The sequence below is a fragment of the Lacerta agilis genome, chromosome 1, assembly GCF_009819535.1.
Source record: "Lacerta agilis isolate rLacAgi1 chromosome 1, rLacAgi1.pri, whole genome shotgun sequence".
In the NCBI taxonomy this organism is placed as follows: Eukaryota; Metazoa; Chordata; class Lepidosauria; order Squamata; family Lacertidae; genus Lacerta; species Lacerta agilis.
In genome coordinates this window covers 70,896,207-70,911,582 of record NC_046312.1, presented here as the reverse complement: position 1 = coordinate 70,911,582, position 15,376 = coordinate 70,896,207, and the positions used below count along the sequence as shown (strand labels likewise).

General features: G+C 45.9%; 1 protein-coding gene across 1 annotated transcript in view; it reads right to left on the bottom strand.

The window, feature by feature from the left end:
• Window positions 1-7,330: 7,330 nt before the first annotated feature.
• Window positions 7,331-15,376, bottom strand: part of TMEM86A (transmembrane protein 86A) — a 30,346-nt gene continuing 22,300 nt past the window's right edge. The window contains exons 2-3 of the mRNA XM_033154116.1: window positions 10,922-11,186; window positions 7,331-8,524 (exon numbers count right to left, since the gene is read on the bottom strand). Coding sequence (XP_033010007.1) covers window positions 8,097-8,524; window positions 10,922-11,186 — 693 coding nt within the window. The 3' untranslated portion in view covers window positions 7,331-8,096. The remainder of the gene's footprint in view (window positions 8,525-10,921; window positions 11,187-15,376) is intronic.

The following is a 15,376-nucleotide window of genomic DNA, read 5'->3' as shown; positions in this document are numbered from 1 at the left end:
AAATTCCTGTCTAGACCAGGGGTCCCCAAACTAAGGCCTGGGGGCCGGATGTGGCCCAATTGCCTTCTAAATCCGGCACGCGGACGGTCCGGGAATCAGCGTGTGTTTACATGAGTAGAATGTGTGCTTTATTTAAAATTCATCTCTGGGTTATTTGTGGGTCAAAGGAATTCGTTCATTATTATTTTTTTCAAAATATAGTCCGGCCCCCCACAAGGTCTGAGGGACAGTGGACTGGCCCCCTGCTGAAAATTTTTACTGACCCCTGGTCTAGACTTATAGCAGATTGTAGGAAATATTAGGAGAAGCTTAATGGTTTAATGTTTAAGAATGGAACAATCTAGCTTGGAGGGAGTATTTAAGTATCCAGAAACTGGATATACATCTGTCAGTGACACTGTAGTTGTGCCCTGCCCAGCAGATCCTGCAATGACTAGGTGATCTCCAGTGCCTCCTCTAGCTCTATGACTCAAGAGCAGCTGTTTCCAATAAGGATACATTTAAGTTTCCTGCACATATCGTTCTGTATCCCATTTTAATGTAGCATACCTAAAAAATGCTTTCCATGTTTTCCTGTTTTACCATTATTGCTTCCCAGGCTTTCTTTCTTTCTTTCTTTTTAACCAATGCTTCAAAAAATGTAAATAATCATAAATGCAAACAGAAATAAAACAAATTCTTTCTGATTGTGGTCTTAACAGCAGCAGAACATTCCTAGAGACTGGAGGCAGTATTTATACATATATAGTGACTATTTAAAGCCAACGTGTGTACAGTGGTACCTCTGGTTATAAACTTAATTCGTTCTGGAGGTCCATTCTTAACCTGAAACCATTCTTAACCTGAGGTACCACTTTAGCTAATGGGGCCTCCTGCTGCCGCTGCCGCACGATTTCTGTTCTCATCCTGAGGTAAAGTTCTTAACCCGAGGTACTACTTCTGGGTTAGAGTCTGTAACCTGAAGTGTTTGTAAGCTGAGGTACCACTGTATATATATGGCACACACACACCTATATTGTCGATAGCTATCTATCACAAGGATCCTTCCTGGCTGCCGTTTCAGACTGTGAAGAGGAGGTGGTAGAGGCACTTTCTAAGGCCTGTGAAATTGTGGTGTCCTGAAATGGGGGAAAAAGAGGCCATCTGTTCTATTCTGGTTCTTCTCTAAGCAAAATACACCCATCAAAGTGAAGTTAAGGGTGCCTGGCTGCTCTAAGGGGAGGAAAAGCCTCTTCACCAGTGAATGCAAGGAAAGCGAGGGCTATGAAATCTGCTTAGCGTCTGGATAAAGAAGCGGATGGCCCTAGCCAGCAAACAGCCAAAGGGCTTTTAACACTGACTTTAAGGTCCATTGGTTGCCCATTTACAATAGGCAGCCTGAAAAGTCCTCAGCCTAACTAGAATGGAATGGAATGAGGCTGAGAACTTGTCCCAAGAGCCTTCCTCACAGGGCCGCTCCACCTGTTAGCCACTCTGAGACCTCTACCTCAGGTGGCAAAATGCAAAGGGTGAGGGAATTGTGCACTCTTGCCCACCTGCCCACCCTCCTGCTTTGTCCGCTTGAAGTGCCACTGCTACTCGGTTGCTTCAGCAAAATGCTCAGTGCTGCTCCTCCAGCGTTGCCCATGCTAGAATGCCTCACTCTGTGGAAGCCGCCTTCCATAGATCAAGGCATTCAAGGTGAGGTGGTTTGGGGGATTGTCAGCCCAAGACATTTTGTTGCTTGAGGCAAAATAGAAAATAGTGCCAGCAGCAGTGGCCCCCCTCTTCCCAGGCGGCAGCCACAGACAAGAAGTGCAGGAGGCAGCAGGTAGCATGCTCCTTGGGGGCCTCCCAGCTGTTCCCAGCTTGCCACCTGAGGTGACTGCCTCACTGAGGCTGATGGGCAGGTGAGCCCTGCTGCAGCTCCTTTGCCACAGAAGATATTGTCTAAAGCTTAAAAGTAGTATACTGCTCAAGTCTTAAACTGGATGCTGCAACAAAGCAGTAGTGGTGTGGGCCCTTTTCAAAGGCACCTTTCCCACAATGCCTCACCCTGGAAAGACCCTGTGTTCCTTGGGGTCCTTCATCAGAGTGCGGCAGCACATGGGGCAGGAGCAGAGTGTTTACACTCAGAACCTTCTTTCTTGCCTCTGTGGTTTCAGAGCCGGTCTGAAACAAGCCACTTTCTCTCGAGTGCTGTCGATTAAGGTTAGAGAGGATCGCTTTTACTCATACTGTTAAGAGGAATTCTTTTAACTTTATGTCTTCCATTTGTTACTTCTGGAAGCCTCCACATACCATGTCATGCCCACTTGGATAGCTCAGCCGGTAGAACATGAGTCTCTTAACCTCAGGGTTGTGGGTTTGGGCCTCACATTAGGCAAAAAGATTCCCGCATTGCAGGGGGTTGGACTAGATAATAATAATAAATAATAATAAATTTTTATTTATACCCCGCCCTCCCCAGACAGAACCAGGCTCAGGGCGGCTAACACCAATAAAATTACAATAAAACGTAAAAGAAAGAAAAAACAGTTAATTAAAATACGGGTTAAAATATAATTTAAAATGCAGCCTCATTCTAGTAGTAGCCCATAACTCAAAACCTTAAGGGGAGGGAAACATAAGGGTCAAACTGAGTCCAACCCAAAGGCCAGGTGGAACAGCTCCATCTTACAGGCCCTGTGGAAAGATGTCAAATCCTGCAGGGCCCTGGTATCTTGTGACAGAGCGTTCCACCAAGTCGTGGCCAGTACTGAAAAGGCCCTGGCCCTAGTTGAGACCAATCTAACCACCTTGTGGCTCGGGACCTCCAAAGTGTTGTTATTTGTGGACCTTAAGGTCCTCCGCGGACCTTAAGGTCCACAAATAAGAGGTGGTCCCATAGGTACCACCTCTTATTTGGGAGAGGTGGTCCCATAGGTACCACCTCTTATTTGGGAGAGGTGGTCCCATAGGTACGAGGGTCCTAAGCCACATAGGGCTTTAAAGGTCAAAACCATTACCTTAAACCTGACCCTGTACTCCACCGGGAGCCAGAGCAGCTGGTAAAGCACTGGATGAATGTGGTCCCGTGGCAAGGACCCCGTAAGGAGACTAGCTGTAGCATTCTGCACCCACTGGAGTTTCTGAGTCAGCTTCAAGGGCAGCCCCACGTAGAGCGAGTTACAATAATCAAGCCTGAAGGTGACCATCGCATGGATCACTGTGGCCAGATCAGGGCGAGAAAGGTAAGGGACCAACTGCTTGATACGGCGGAGATGGAAAAATGCCACCTTTGCTGTGGCTGCAACCTGCACCTCCATGGAAAGGGAGGTGTTGAAGGTTACACCTAAACTTTTGACAGAAGGCACTGGCACTAACTGAGCCCCCGCAAGAGATGGGAGTTGGCCCCCCAACCCCATGTTGTCCTTACCCAGCCAGAGAACCTCTGTCTTCGAAGGATTTAACTTCAACTGGCTCCCACACAGCCATCCAGCCACAGCTTCCAAGCATCTGGTCAGTGTGTCCGGGGCCGAGCCAGGGAGGCCATCCATCAACAGATAAAGCTGCGTGTAATCAGCATATTGATGACAACCCAGCCCCAAACTCCAGAAAATCTGGGCAAGGGGGCGCATAAAGATATTGAAAAGCATCGGGGAAAGGATTGCACCCTGCAAGCCTCCACACACCAAGGAGTGCCGCAGAAACAACTCCTTCCCAAGTGCCACCATCTGTCCCCAACCTGATTGTGCCCTGAATCCCCACGTCAGAAAGGCGGTGGTCCAAAAGTTCATGATCGACCATATTGAAGGCTGCTGACAAATCTAAAAGAATCAGCAGTCCCAACCCGCCTCAATCCAGCTGTCTACAGAGATCATCTGTTAGGGCAACCAAAGCCGCCTTGGTCCCATAACCAGGACGAAAGCAGGACTGAAATGGATCCAGAGCCGATGTTTCATTCAGAAACCTACCAAGCTGTTTGGCAACTGCTCTATCAGTTACCTTACCCAGGTACGGAAGACTCGAAACCAAGCAGTAATTGGATAGATCTAAAGCAGGCATGTCCAAGAGGTAGATCGTGGACATCTGTGGTAGATCACTGGTAGATCATTGGCTCCCTCCAAAGAAGCTGAACAACTGTGGCTCCCCTAAAAAAAAGCTCAACAACTTTGACCCGAACCCCAAAATAGGGGGCAGTTCACTGCCAGTTCTTAACTCTGTGAGTAGATCGCAGTCTCTTGGGAGTTGGCCACCCCTGATCTAAAGGATCTAGAGATGTTTTCTTTAAGAGCGGACGCACCACTGCTTCCTTCAACTCCCTTGTGGTCCCTTCCAACTCTATGACTCTAAGTTACATAAAATAAGCATTGTGCTGAATTAAAGAGGGGCATAGTAGATTCCAGACGACTAACAGATAGAGCTCATGGCAGCATCTCGTCGTGGAGAATGCATCAGACCCAGACTCAAATGGCCTACCCAGATGTTTTATTCACGCATGTGGCGTAAAATTCTCCTTGTTTCATTTGTAAAAGCAATTCCTGCATTTGGTCAGAATACTCATTCACATTTCAAATGCTCTCCTCCTCTTTCATATCTGCCTTAACAATAACTAGCTGTTCACGTAAATAGCACAAGGGAAGCCAAAATTCATAGGCCATATATGAAAAAGTTAATTCAAATTATGTGCCTTACCAGGCTCAGACAGCAGAACCCCAATTCCAAATGGAACACAATTGGTCAGCCAAGTAATCCTCCTTGGGTCAGATACACGTCACCATCATCATCCCATGAACAGAGTTATGGTTTTATAATATGTACAACATTGCAAAGTAGCCTCCCGATGAAACTTGCCCCAACATGCTGCCCTAAAACAAAATATTCCATATGTTAGCCTACATGCACACATAAAACTTAATCAACTAAATCCTGAATGCAGTCAATGCAGGGTGCAATCCAACAGCTGGCATACAGCCAGCATTCAGTTGGCTGAGGCGCCATAAGTAGCAGCCCAGCTGCCATTCTGCTCCCTGGGAGGGTCGTCCAGAGGGCAGGATTCTCTCCACTGGGGCTCTGCACGTTTAACTGCCCTGCCAGCAGCATTTTGCTGCTTCCACTTCTGCTTCTGGGTTGAAAAGTGGGGATTCTGTGGCTATGTTGATTCATGGGACCCCAAACCCCCTGTGTACAGTTCTGGTCACCTCACCTCACCTGAGTGCTGAAGAAGGTTCAGAAAGGGGCAACCAAAAGGATCAGAGAGTTGGAGCAACTCCTCTGTAAGGAAAGGTTGCAACATTTGGGGCTTTTTAGGCAAGCAAGGGAGTGGTGGTGGGGACAAACATGATAAAGTTGTATAAGATTACCCAACATACGGTGAACGTGGCATTCGTTGGGAGAAGCCACAGTGGTTCAAGTGCTATAAGACCAATACTTTTCTAACACAGCGTTTCCTCCACTGATTGGATGTTGCCAGAACTGACTATTACAGAAAGTCATATGAGCAGCTTCCACCTTCATGACTGAGCCAGTAGCAAACAATTCAACGTATTGGAAGTATTCCTGGGGAAAGGTAGATACTTAGTAATAGTTATTACTTTGTAGTAATAATACTTGTAATAAGGAAATGCCCATTACAATAGGTCAGCCATGGGAGCAGAGGAAAAGGCCTCATCCTGAGTCAGACCAATTGGCCCATCCAGCTCAGCATTGTCTGCACCGGCTAGGAGCAGCAGCTCTCTATAGGGTTTCAAGCAGGGCTCCTTCCCAGCCCTACCTGAAGATGTGTCGGGGATTAAGCCCGATACCACAGAGCTAGGGCCCTTTCTCCAGCAATTGTAGGAATCATCAGAGGCTGAAGTGCCCAGCAAAGTGGGATTATGGGAATTGAGAGAGCACCTCCGAGCTAGACTCCGAGGAACAGTGTACGCTGTAGTTCATTTCTGAATGACAGACTGTGTGTGTGGAAGATTTATCTTGGGATTTTAACCGGGTGTGGGTGTGTGCGATCTACCTGGAATATGTAGTGCACCTCTGTCAAGATGCGGCTGTTTAAGGATGCTCTTTTCATATGATTATTTTTTTTAAACAGATAAGCAAAGCAAGGGGAAAGGTAATTATCTGCATAGGTAATTTTGTAAGCAAGGGCAGAATTCTACTGAAAGAACACAGTAGAGGGAACCTAACTGTTCTAACTGTAGAGACTCAAAGTAAATCAACACTTAAGCTCCTGGGAAAGGCAGCTGAGAGGCTGCAAACCTCCCTCTTCACAGGAGAAAAGGAAATGGGCCAGGAAAAAGAATACAGATAAGAACCCAGCAGGGCTTTGAAAGTGGTGGCTCCTTTGACACAGATTCTCCCTCCTCCAACCTTTGCAGGATTGCTCTACCCATGACCTCCACTTACTAGCTTGTACGGAGAACTGGACAGAAAAAAATACATTGCGGTCAGTAAGTATGATGTATCCCTCAAAGTCCGCACAAACAATTAGCTGGGCACACACAACCAGGGATCTTCACACCAACAGCTGCAGTGCAGGCCAAGCTAACCTATTTTGCAACTTGACACCGAAACAAAACAGCAAGGAAGCTGCTGACACAAAACTTTTGCCCACTGCACTTCCCTGCCAATTGGATCTACAGTGACTCAGTGCTGCCCAGTGAAGATGGATGAGAGGAGAGTGGCGCATTGATTGGTCTCTCAGCACTTTGGTGATAGGCTGTACCTCTCGGCAAGACCCGCAACTGCAGGTGTTGGTCTGAAGGCACCTGCAGATACTACAGTCCTGGTGACAGTTGGTGGGAAAGTAACACAATTCTTATTGTGCAACATGTACACGGAAACAGGCACATTACACATGCGCAAATACATGGAAGCCCATTGGCTTAGTTTCAAATAAATATTGTTCCCTGATAGTCCACTGTATAGAAACAATGACTTGCTAATGCCTGTCAGGGATCCACCGCACAGCGCTTATTCACAGTGACCAGAGCACCTGCATGCGCAGGATATAACCCTGACGATTCTTCCTCTTTCAATACATGGGATTGTGTCTGGACTCTGGAGTGGAGGCTGGGAGGAGAAGCTGCCTCCATGCATTGTCACTAATCCAAGTCTTTCCCAGACCCATCGTGTAGCAATGACAGCAGATCTGACGAGCCGGTGCTTTCCTTGGCCAAAATATTCAGCCAACGAAGCAGCTGGTGAGTTAGATTTTGAGAGTGCTCACAATGTTCTCCTGTTTGGTGCTCTAATCTGAGATTATGCAAGCTAGAAATTGCTAGAAAAATTGACAAACCATATACCATTAACTGTGTTTCACACGCACACGTACAGTGATCTTTTCATTTCCCGTGTTCCCTCCCACCCACCCAAGCCTGAGAAAATGGTTGCATTTTGTTGTTGCTTTTAAGCCTGCAGAACAACATGGGCTCTGCAGGATTCACATTCAGAAGAAAGGCTTTGAATGGCCCATAAATAAAATGGTTGTAATGAATCTGGACTTCAGACTGGTTTCTCCCGGGGCAGCCCAAGCTTTACGGCCCACATAAACTCCCACAGAGTGCTCCCGTGTCCTGTTGTAGCGTTTGGGCCCTGGGGGTTCCTTGTGTAGTCACACAATTGTTTCACAGTTGTACTGTAATGCACGCAAAACGGGGCTTGGTCAGACAGCACCAAGGGTCATTTTCACATGACTTTTGCACATTCAGAGTGTTGAAGGCAAGGCTCTTAAATGCCAGTGCACTGCCTACCCTTTCCTTCTTTTGAAACGTTGTCCTGAAACGAATCTTCTCCTTCTGGAATGTTCAGCATCAGCTCCAGTATTATACAAACACAACGAAGTAGTTAGAGAGGCCCTCCCTCCCATGAAACTTCCAAGATGCGAAAGGAGAGAGAGAGAGAGAGAGAGAGAGAGAGAGGGAAATGTCAGATAGTTGGTTCTGTGTGAACTAAACTTCCAGTGTGGCTTCTAGGCTCTGGCAAACTGGACTGGAGAAGAGCCAGCTAAACACTAATTATAATGCTTCGATGAAGCAAGATCTGCAATCACCGGTTCACCTAGAGTCAAAACTCTCCTCCGGAATGAATTGCAGTTACAGCACTCCCAGCAGAGTTTGAGAGCCTTCTGGCACCCCCGTCTACTTCCTCTTCCTGAAGATGTCTTCGTCCCTGCTTTCCACCGCAGAAAGTGCAATGAGCATCTGAGCTGCATAGTACGTGGCCATGATGATGACCCGCGAGTAGGGCACAGGGAAGCAGAACTTGTTGACGGCGATGGTCAGGTCAGACACCATGAAGAGCACCGAGCCAATGCAAGCCGAGAGCTTGGTCCAAGTCCACAGGTCATTGCAGAGCTGCACACCGGCCATGGCCCGCCAGCCCATAAAGCCAATCAAGGCAATGTAGACAGCTACTAGGTAGGTGAAGGGGCCCGAGAGGTAGGAGTACAGGAAAGTGTAGGAGAAACTGGACACCAAAGTCATCACCAGGCCAGCTTTCAGATCTAGAGGCTTCATCCCAAATGCGGAAGAATACAAGATGTGCGTGATGGCAAACATGAGCAAACCTACAGAAAAGGAGAGAGAGAGAAAATGTGAATGAATGTCAACAGTGGCATACATGGAGACAAGCAACGGATAGACTTTCTGGGAGACTAAATGCAGGGTGAAAAAGCTTTCACTTCTGACAGGAAAAGGCCATCTGCTCTCCCTACATTTTCTGGTGTGAGCTGCTTCTGCAGCAGCAGCAGCAGCTATCTGCAAATCATTTTAAGATCATCAGATCAGAGAGAACTGGTTACAGAAAACTCAGAGGCAGGTGAAATAAATGCCCAAAGCATTGACACAAGGCCCTGAAGCTGATGGGAGCCATATACTTTAAAATAAAATAAAAAGCGGAAAGTTTTAAAAGGCTTAATTGGCAGGAAGATTTCTTCCCTCTGCAAATTAAGCCACAGATGATGGCTCCCCTTAGACAGCAGCATGTGACTTCTTAGGGCTTGTGCTCCCTTCCCAGCCTCGGCACAGCTTGCCAAACCACTCTCTCTTCCCATGGCAGTCAACCCTGTGCTCTGTGTCAGCACATCTACAGCAGCCAAAGCCCCAAAGCTTATCTCATCAGCCACTCACTCCTCTGCCTGCAAGGTGAAGAAGTGTGCCTCTGTCATAGTACAGAAAGGATCTCCTTCCCTTGTTCTCTGAATCATGCTGTGCCTCAGGCTACATGTCGCATTCCATCTCCTTTCAAAGGAAGATTGCAGGAGGAAACATCGGGGCTCCAGCGAGAGAGAAGGTGGAGTCAGACACAAGGTAGCTCCTGCTTCTTCAGGGGCATAAAGGAACCTACGTGGCTTTTTCATTTTTCTGGCAATAAATCCCCCCCCCCCACTCCCGTACATCCACACCATCGAAGTTTCACTAATGCTGCTTTTTAAGGTGTGGTTGCTCCATTTGAAAAAGCTGAATTAGAGACATGGGTATATACACCAGGCTGGAGGCAGGCAATGGCTTTGATTTAAAAAAATATATAGTATGATTGGACCATCATCACCGCTGTTGTCTCTGGACAGAATGAGATACAGTAATCTACTTCTTTGTAGTTCTTCTCTCCCCCATCATCTCAAGTAAAAGTCACCACGTAATATCACCAGACTAAGAATTTCCTGGTTTAGTGATTAGAATGTTGGACTAGGACCGGGAAGACCCAGGTTCAAATCCTCACCAACTCATGAAACTCACAGGGTGACCCCATCACCATCTCTCAGCTTCACCTACCTCACAGAGAACAGAACGGGAGGGGGGGAGGGGGAATCAAGCATAGCACCTTCAGCTTCCTGAAGAAAATATGGTATTTAATTTTAATAAACACACAAATAAATAAATTCCCCTCCAGCATCAGAGCATGTGGCAAAACTCATTGTGATTATGTTGCATCGGCAATGACTTATATTAGACAGTATAAAGAGAAGGGGAGAACGAGACTTGAGTAATGTCATTTTTAGGGGCTGCCCTGGAACTTCAGCAATGTCTAGACTGGCCCTCTGTGCACACAGTTTGTAGATTTGTAAATCTGCTGTATGACCTTCTTTAAACTATTGCTCAGCCTAAGGCATGTTGCCATTATTCAGAGTAATGGGTTGCATGAGAGAATCAAATAAAACAGGCTAAAAGTTATGTCTAAGAAGTTTGGAAAATATTGACCCATGATGGGGCCTTCTCGGTGGTGGCTTGCCATTTGTGCAATGCTCTTCCTGATGAGGTGCATCTGTCACCTCATTAGCAACATTCAGGGGGAACTTAAAACATTCCCAGGCATTTGATAGCGAAAAGACACTGATCCTTGCAAACTTGAAATTATTAGCTGTGAGGGTGTGCGATTTATCTTTAGATGCTCTTAATGTTTTTAGATGGTTTTAAACATTCTACGTGTGCTTTTATTTTATTTTTAATTGCTTTGTGTTTATATTTTGGTGTTTGCCACCCTGGTGCTCCTTTGAGAGGAAGGGCAGGAGAGAAATTTAAATCACCATGTTAATAATATTCATGAAAAGAAATAATTATTGTACACTAAGGTATTGAAATATAGACAGATAGATAGCCAGTCAGCCCGCCCACCCTATATGTCTGTTAAAAATATTTTTAAATGTATTATTATTATTATTATTATTATTATTATTATTATTATTCCCCGCCCATCTGACTGGGTTGCACCAGCAAAGATGTGTAAATTTGCCTCATAGTGTATGAAGATCATGGCTATATTACTTCAGCCACCTAACCCCAACAAGACAAATGACGGACTTTTCTGGCGCTGATTCCTGCATTTCCAGTTATGTGCTAAAGCTCCAGTGCAGGAGCACACATGGGCAGACATCTGTATTACTTCCACACTTCATCATTGACAGTACATGGCACATGCTCCAGATGCTTAGTTGCCCAAGCCCACACACTGGTGCCCCACTGACCGTGAATGAAGTAGCCTTGCTCTTGCCAGATGAGGAAAGCATCTCCTATAGCTGAGAATATCAAACCGGCAAGGATTCTGCAGGCGCTGCGATGGGCCGTCAGGAAATTGATCCCGTGCGCCAGCAGGAAAACCCATAAGCAGAAGATGGGCAGACACTTGATGAGGGCACTGAACCAGGAGGGGCTGGAGGTGGGCAGCCAGAGGACGAAATAGACACAAGTGGCTTTGAAGAAAGGGACAAGCTTCGGGCCTTCACTCTTCACCTGGAGGGGAAAAGACACACATACAAGATGATGGGCTGTGAGTTTGTTTGCTTAAAGAAACAACAACCCCAACCAACTGAAATCCATCAAATCGTTCCGCAGAGACTACGCAGAGCCTGTAAACATTACCAAATTGCTCCCCTCGCTGCTTCCCTTTTTGTTCAAGAATCCTGCTGACCAGCAGCAATTGCAAGAACAAAGGCTTCTTGAACTTTACCATAGTTCTTTTTCCCCCATTGTCATCAGCTGCACAGTCTCCAAACCGCTCCATGCCAAAAATAAGGGCTTAAGAGATTTCGTTCATTCCCCGTAAAGTACAAAAGCCCTGGAAATCAATCTTATTCATTAAACTGACTTTAAAGAATAATGCTGCTTAGGGCCGTTTCTAATGTTGCCCCAGCCCTGCCCTTACGGAAGACCCAGTGCAATTTTCAAAGATTTCACACACCCATTCTGCTGCGTGCATATGTTGGGAACTGCTGCCATTTGCGCTTTCCCAGTGGTGGTGCATGCCATCGAGGGGCCACAGGTGATTCTCAGAGCATGCAATGCACATTCAAAGAATCATAGAATTGTAGAGTTGGAAGGGACCTTGACAGCCATTCGAGTCCAACCCCCTACAATGCAGGAATCTTTTCCCCAGCATGGTGCTCAAACCTATGACCCTGAGATTTAAAATCTCATGCTCTACCGACGGAGCTATGCTCATTCAAAAGATTCCAGGCTGAGTTCAAGGTCGAGTGCTAGTTTTTAACTTGGCCTCAATCTTACTCAATAAACATAGGCCTGCATACATTTAAATGACTCAACACACTCAAATAAGGTTTTGGCTTCCAGGTGGCAACTATATCACTGTAAAATGCTATTCAAATCCTGGGATCATTCTGTCCAGGTCCCAACACAACAAATGAAGGTTGCAGGCCATGGGAGCTTGGCAGATGCCATCCCAAAGCTTTCAGAAATAACATTAAACATGCTGCCCAGGACCATATTTAATTTCAAATTGTATCAGCCCATTATATTTTGCTTCTTAGCTGTCAGCCTCACTACCAACTTCAACTCCAACCTTCTATACCTAGTGAGTGGGGTTTATTTTTGAGCAAGCACACACAGAATCAGACTTAATTTGCTTACATGGGGCACACCTACAGAATGGTTTTTCTATCAGCCGCACACTGGGCAGGAGCCAATTCAGTGTTGAGAAAAAGCATGTGGCCCAGGCTTTATGGACTGAAAACAATTGCTTTCCAGGAAAAGCTGCCATAAATATTATCACATGGAGGAAAAAGTTTGAACTGGACAAAGCTCCCTGTGAAAAACAACAGAGCTCTGGGAATTTCTCACCTTTCCCATGCATCTGCTTAATTAAGCACAATCTTGACAGGACAAAAGCAATATATTTCATTTATTTATTATATTTATATACCCCCATCTTCATCCAAGGATCATTCTTTACCAGCCGAAGTTTCTGAAACATCTTCAGAGGCAGCCCCACGTATTTGCAGCAATCTAACCAATATTTTAAATGGCACTTAAATACCCACTAAAATTCAATGTTGGACACACACACCCCAGCAGTAGTAACAATTGTCATTCAAGGGTGGGTTATTAGCAAGAGGTTTAATTGACCAGCTCTTTTCAGTGTGGTGGAAGATCCTTGGTTTCAATGAAACAACATAGCTATTGAGATGAGATACAATGCAGTTTTTTGTCTCATGTTTGAGCTTCAGGTGCAAATTGGCAATGTCTCATTGGCGCAAGATCCACTTCGGAGACAATGGCCCCAGTTCCCGTGTCACTCTATGGTCTTTTAAATGTATTAGTAGGAGGGAATTAACGGTTTGTCCACAGACAGCTTTCTGGGTCACGTGGCCAGCATGACAGAACTGCTTCTGGCGCAACGGAACACCGTGACGGAAACCAGAGCGCATGGAAACGCCGTTTACCTTCCTGCTGCAGCGGTACCTATCTACTTTATCTACTTGCACTGGTATGCTTTCCAACTGCTAGGTTGGCAGGAGCTGGGACAGAGCAACGGGAGCTCACCCCTTCACGGGGATTTGAACCGCCAACCTTCTGATCGGCAAGCCCAAGAGGCGCGGTGGTTTAGACCACAGCACCACCTGCACTCCACTATTCAGAAGGATACTACCTCTGACAACGGAGGCAGAGCGCTGGCCAGCAGCCACGGATAGCCTTATTGTCCATAAATTTGTCTAATCCTCTTCTAAACCATCCAAGTTGTTGCCATCACTGCCTCCTGTGAGTACAAATTCCACAATTTAACTAGGCCCTACATGAAGAAATATTCCTTTTGTCTGTTCTGACTCTTCAGACATTCAGCTTCATCCGATATCCCTGAGCTCTAGTATTATGGGAGATGGGCAAAAACTTCTCTCTGCCCACTTTCTCCATAACATACATGCATAACTTTACACACTTTACTGCTCTTCTGTAAACCTTGAATCCACCCTCCTCCCCCCCCCCCCCGCATAACTTGGCCTCTCTCTTGTTTCTTAATGGCCCCATTTTGGCTGCAAAACCCCAGCGGCACTCACCATCACAGCTTGCTGTTAGAAGGAGGAATACTCCTCTCCAAAGAGAAATACAGATTTCTCTGTGGAGAGGAGTATTCTGACAGCGGCACTCACCATCACAGTTTGCTGTTAGAAGGAGGAATACTCCTCTCCAAAGAGAAATACAGATTTCTCTTTGGAGAGGAGTATTCCTCCTTCTAACATCCTCCCTTTAACTTGTCTGTCATTGAGAACCAGGACAGACATTAAAAGTTGCACAGGATTTGATAATCTGAGGTTACTTTCCCCAGAACAACATTGCCGAAAGACGGGTGGGGTTTTTTGGGTGTTTTTTTATTTAAAAAAATGTCCTGTTGGACTGTGTGCAAATTTCATCTGAAGTCTTCGTTACCTCCAGGTCCTGCAAAAATAAAAGACTTTTGCAACACTTCAAAGCCTCCCTCCTCAGCTGACTGGAGCAGCAGAGTTGGCAGCCAGTAATGCTTGACTTTTTAAAGAGCAAACAATGGTCATTTGCCAGAAGAATATAATTAAACCCTTGGCAATTGGCCTTGAGATTCTGGACTTGAATGTATTAGTGCTTTAGTTTATTTGGCACTGGCCGGGGGAGGGCGGGGGGGTGGCGGCACTGCGGTGGAGGTGCAGAGAAAGGGAAAGGGAATTAATCAAAGTGGTATTAAAAAGAGGTGGCTGCCTATCAAAGGAAGACAGAAATTCCTTTGTAGCTGTGCACTGCAATAAGTCTTTGCACCCAGATGCTTTAATGAAAAGGCTATTCAAAAAAACATTATGAAGCGGGATATTATTTAAATAGCTGGATATCATTATTAGAGGATTCTGGGGTTTAAAGAGGCACTTGTTTAGAAAGGGCGGGAGCTTTTATTGCTCTTGGAACTTACCTAGTCCCTATGGAGGACTAGGAGATAAGTGATCTATCAGTAGTGATGTAATGGGTGGGATGCAGACACCCCACCCCTAGTGCCAACATTGCTGCTGCTTACCTGAGTGGGGCTGTGGCAGAGCATCAGTGAGACCTATATTGACTCCCAGTATGTTTCTGAGCATAATTCAAAGTGTTGGTGCTGACCTTTAAAGCTCTAAAAGGCCTCAGCCCAGTATACCAGGAGGAGCATCTCCACCCCCACCATTCAGCCTGGACACGGAGGTCCAGCTCCGAGGGCCTTCTGGAGGTTCCCTCACTGCGAGAAGTGAGGTTACAGGGAACCAGGCAGAGGGCCTTCTCAGATGTCAAGGAAATAAACAACTATCTGACTTTTAGAAGACATCTGAAGGCAGCCCTGTTTAGGGAAAATTTTAATGACTGATGTTGTACCGTGTTTTTAATATTTTGTTGGGAGCTGCCCAGAGTGGCTGGGGAAACACGGCCAGATGGGCGGGGTATAAATGATATTAATTATTATTATTATTATTATTATTATTATTATTACTGTATTATTATGAGGTCAGCACTGCTGTTAATGCAATTTGGGTAAAACTGGCGGTCTGGATACTGCCTTAACTGCATGATGCTATCTACTCAGAAATAAGTTCAATCAGATTTATTTCCAAGTAAGTCACTATAAGGCAAACATGAACTGTGCAAAATCATGCACATAAATAACTGTAAACGCTATTATCCAAAACCTCCAGCAT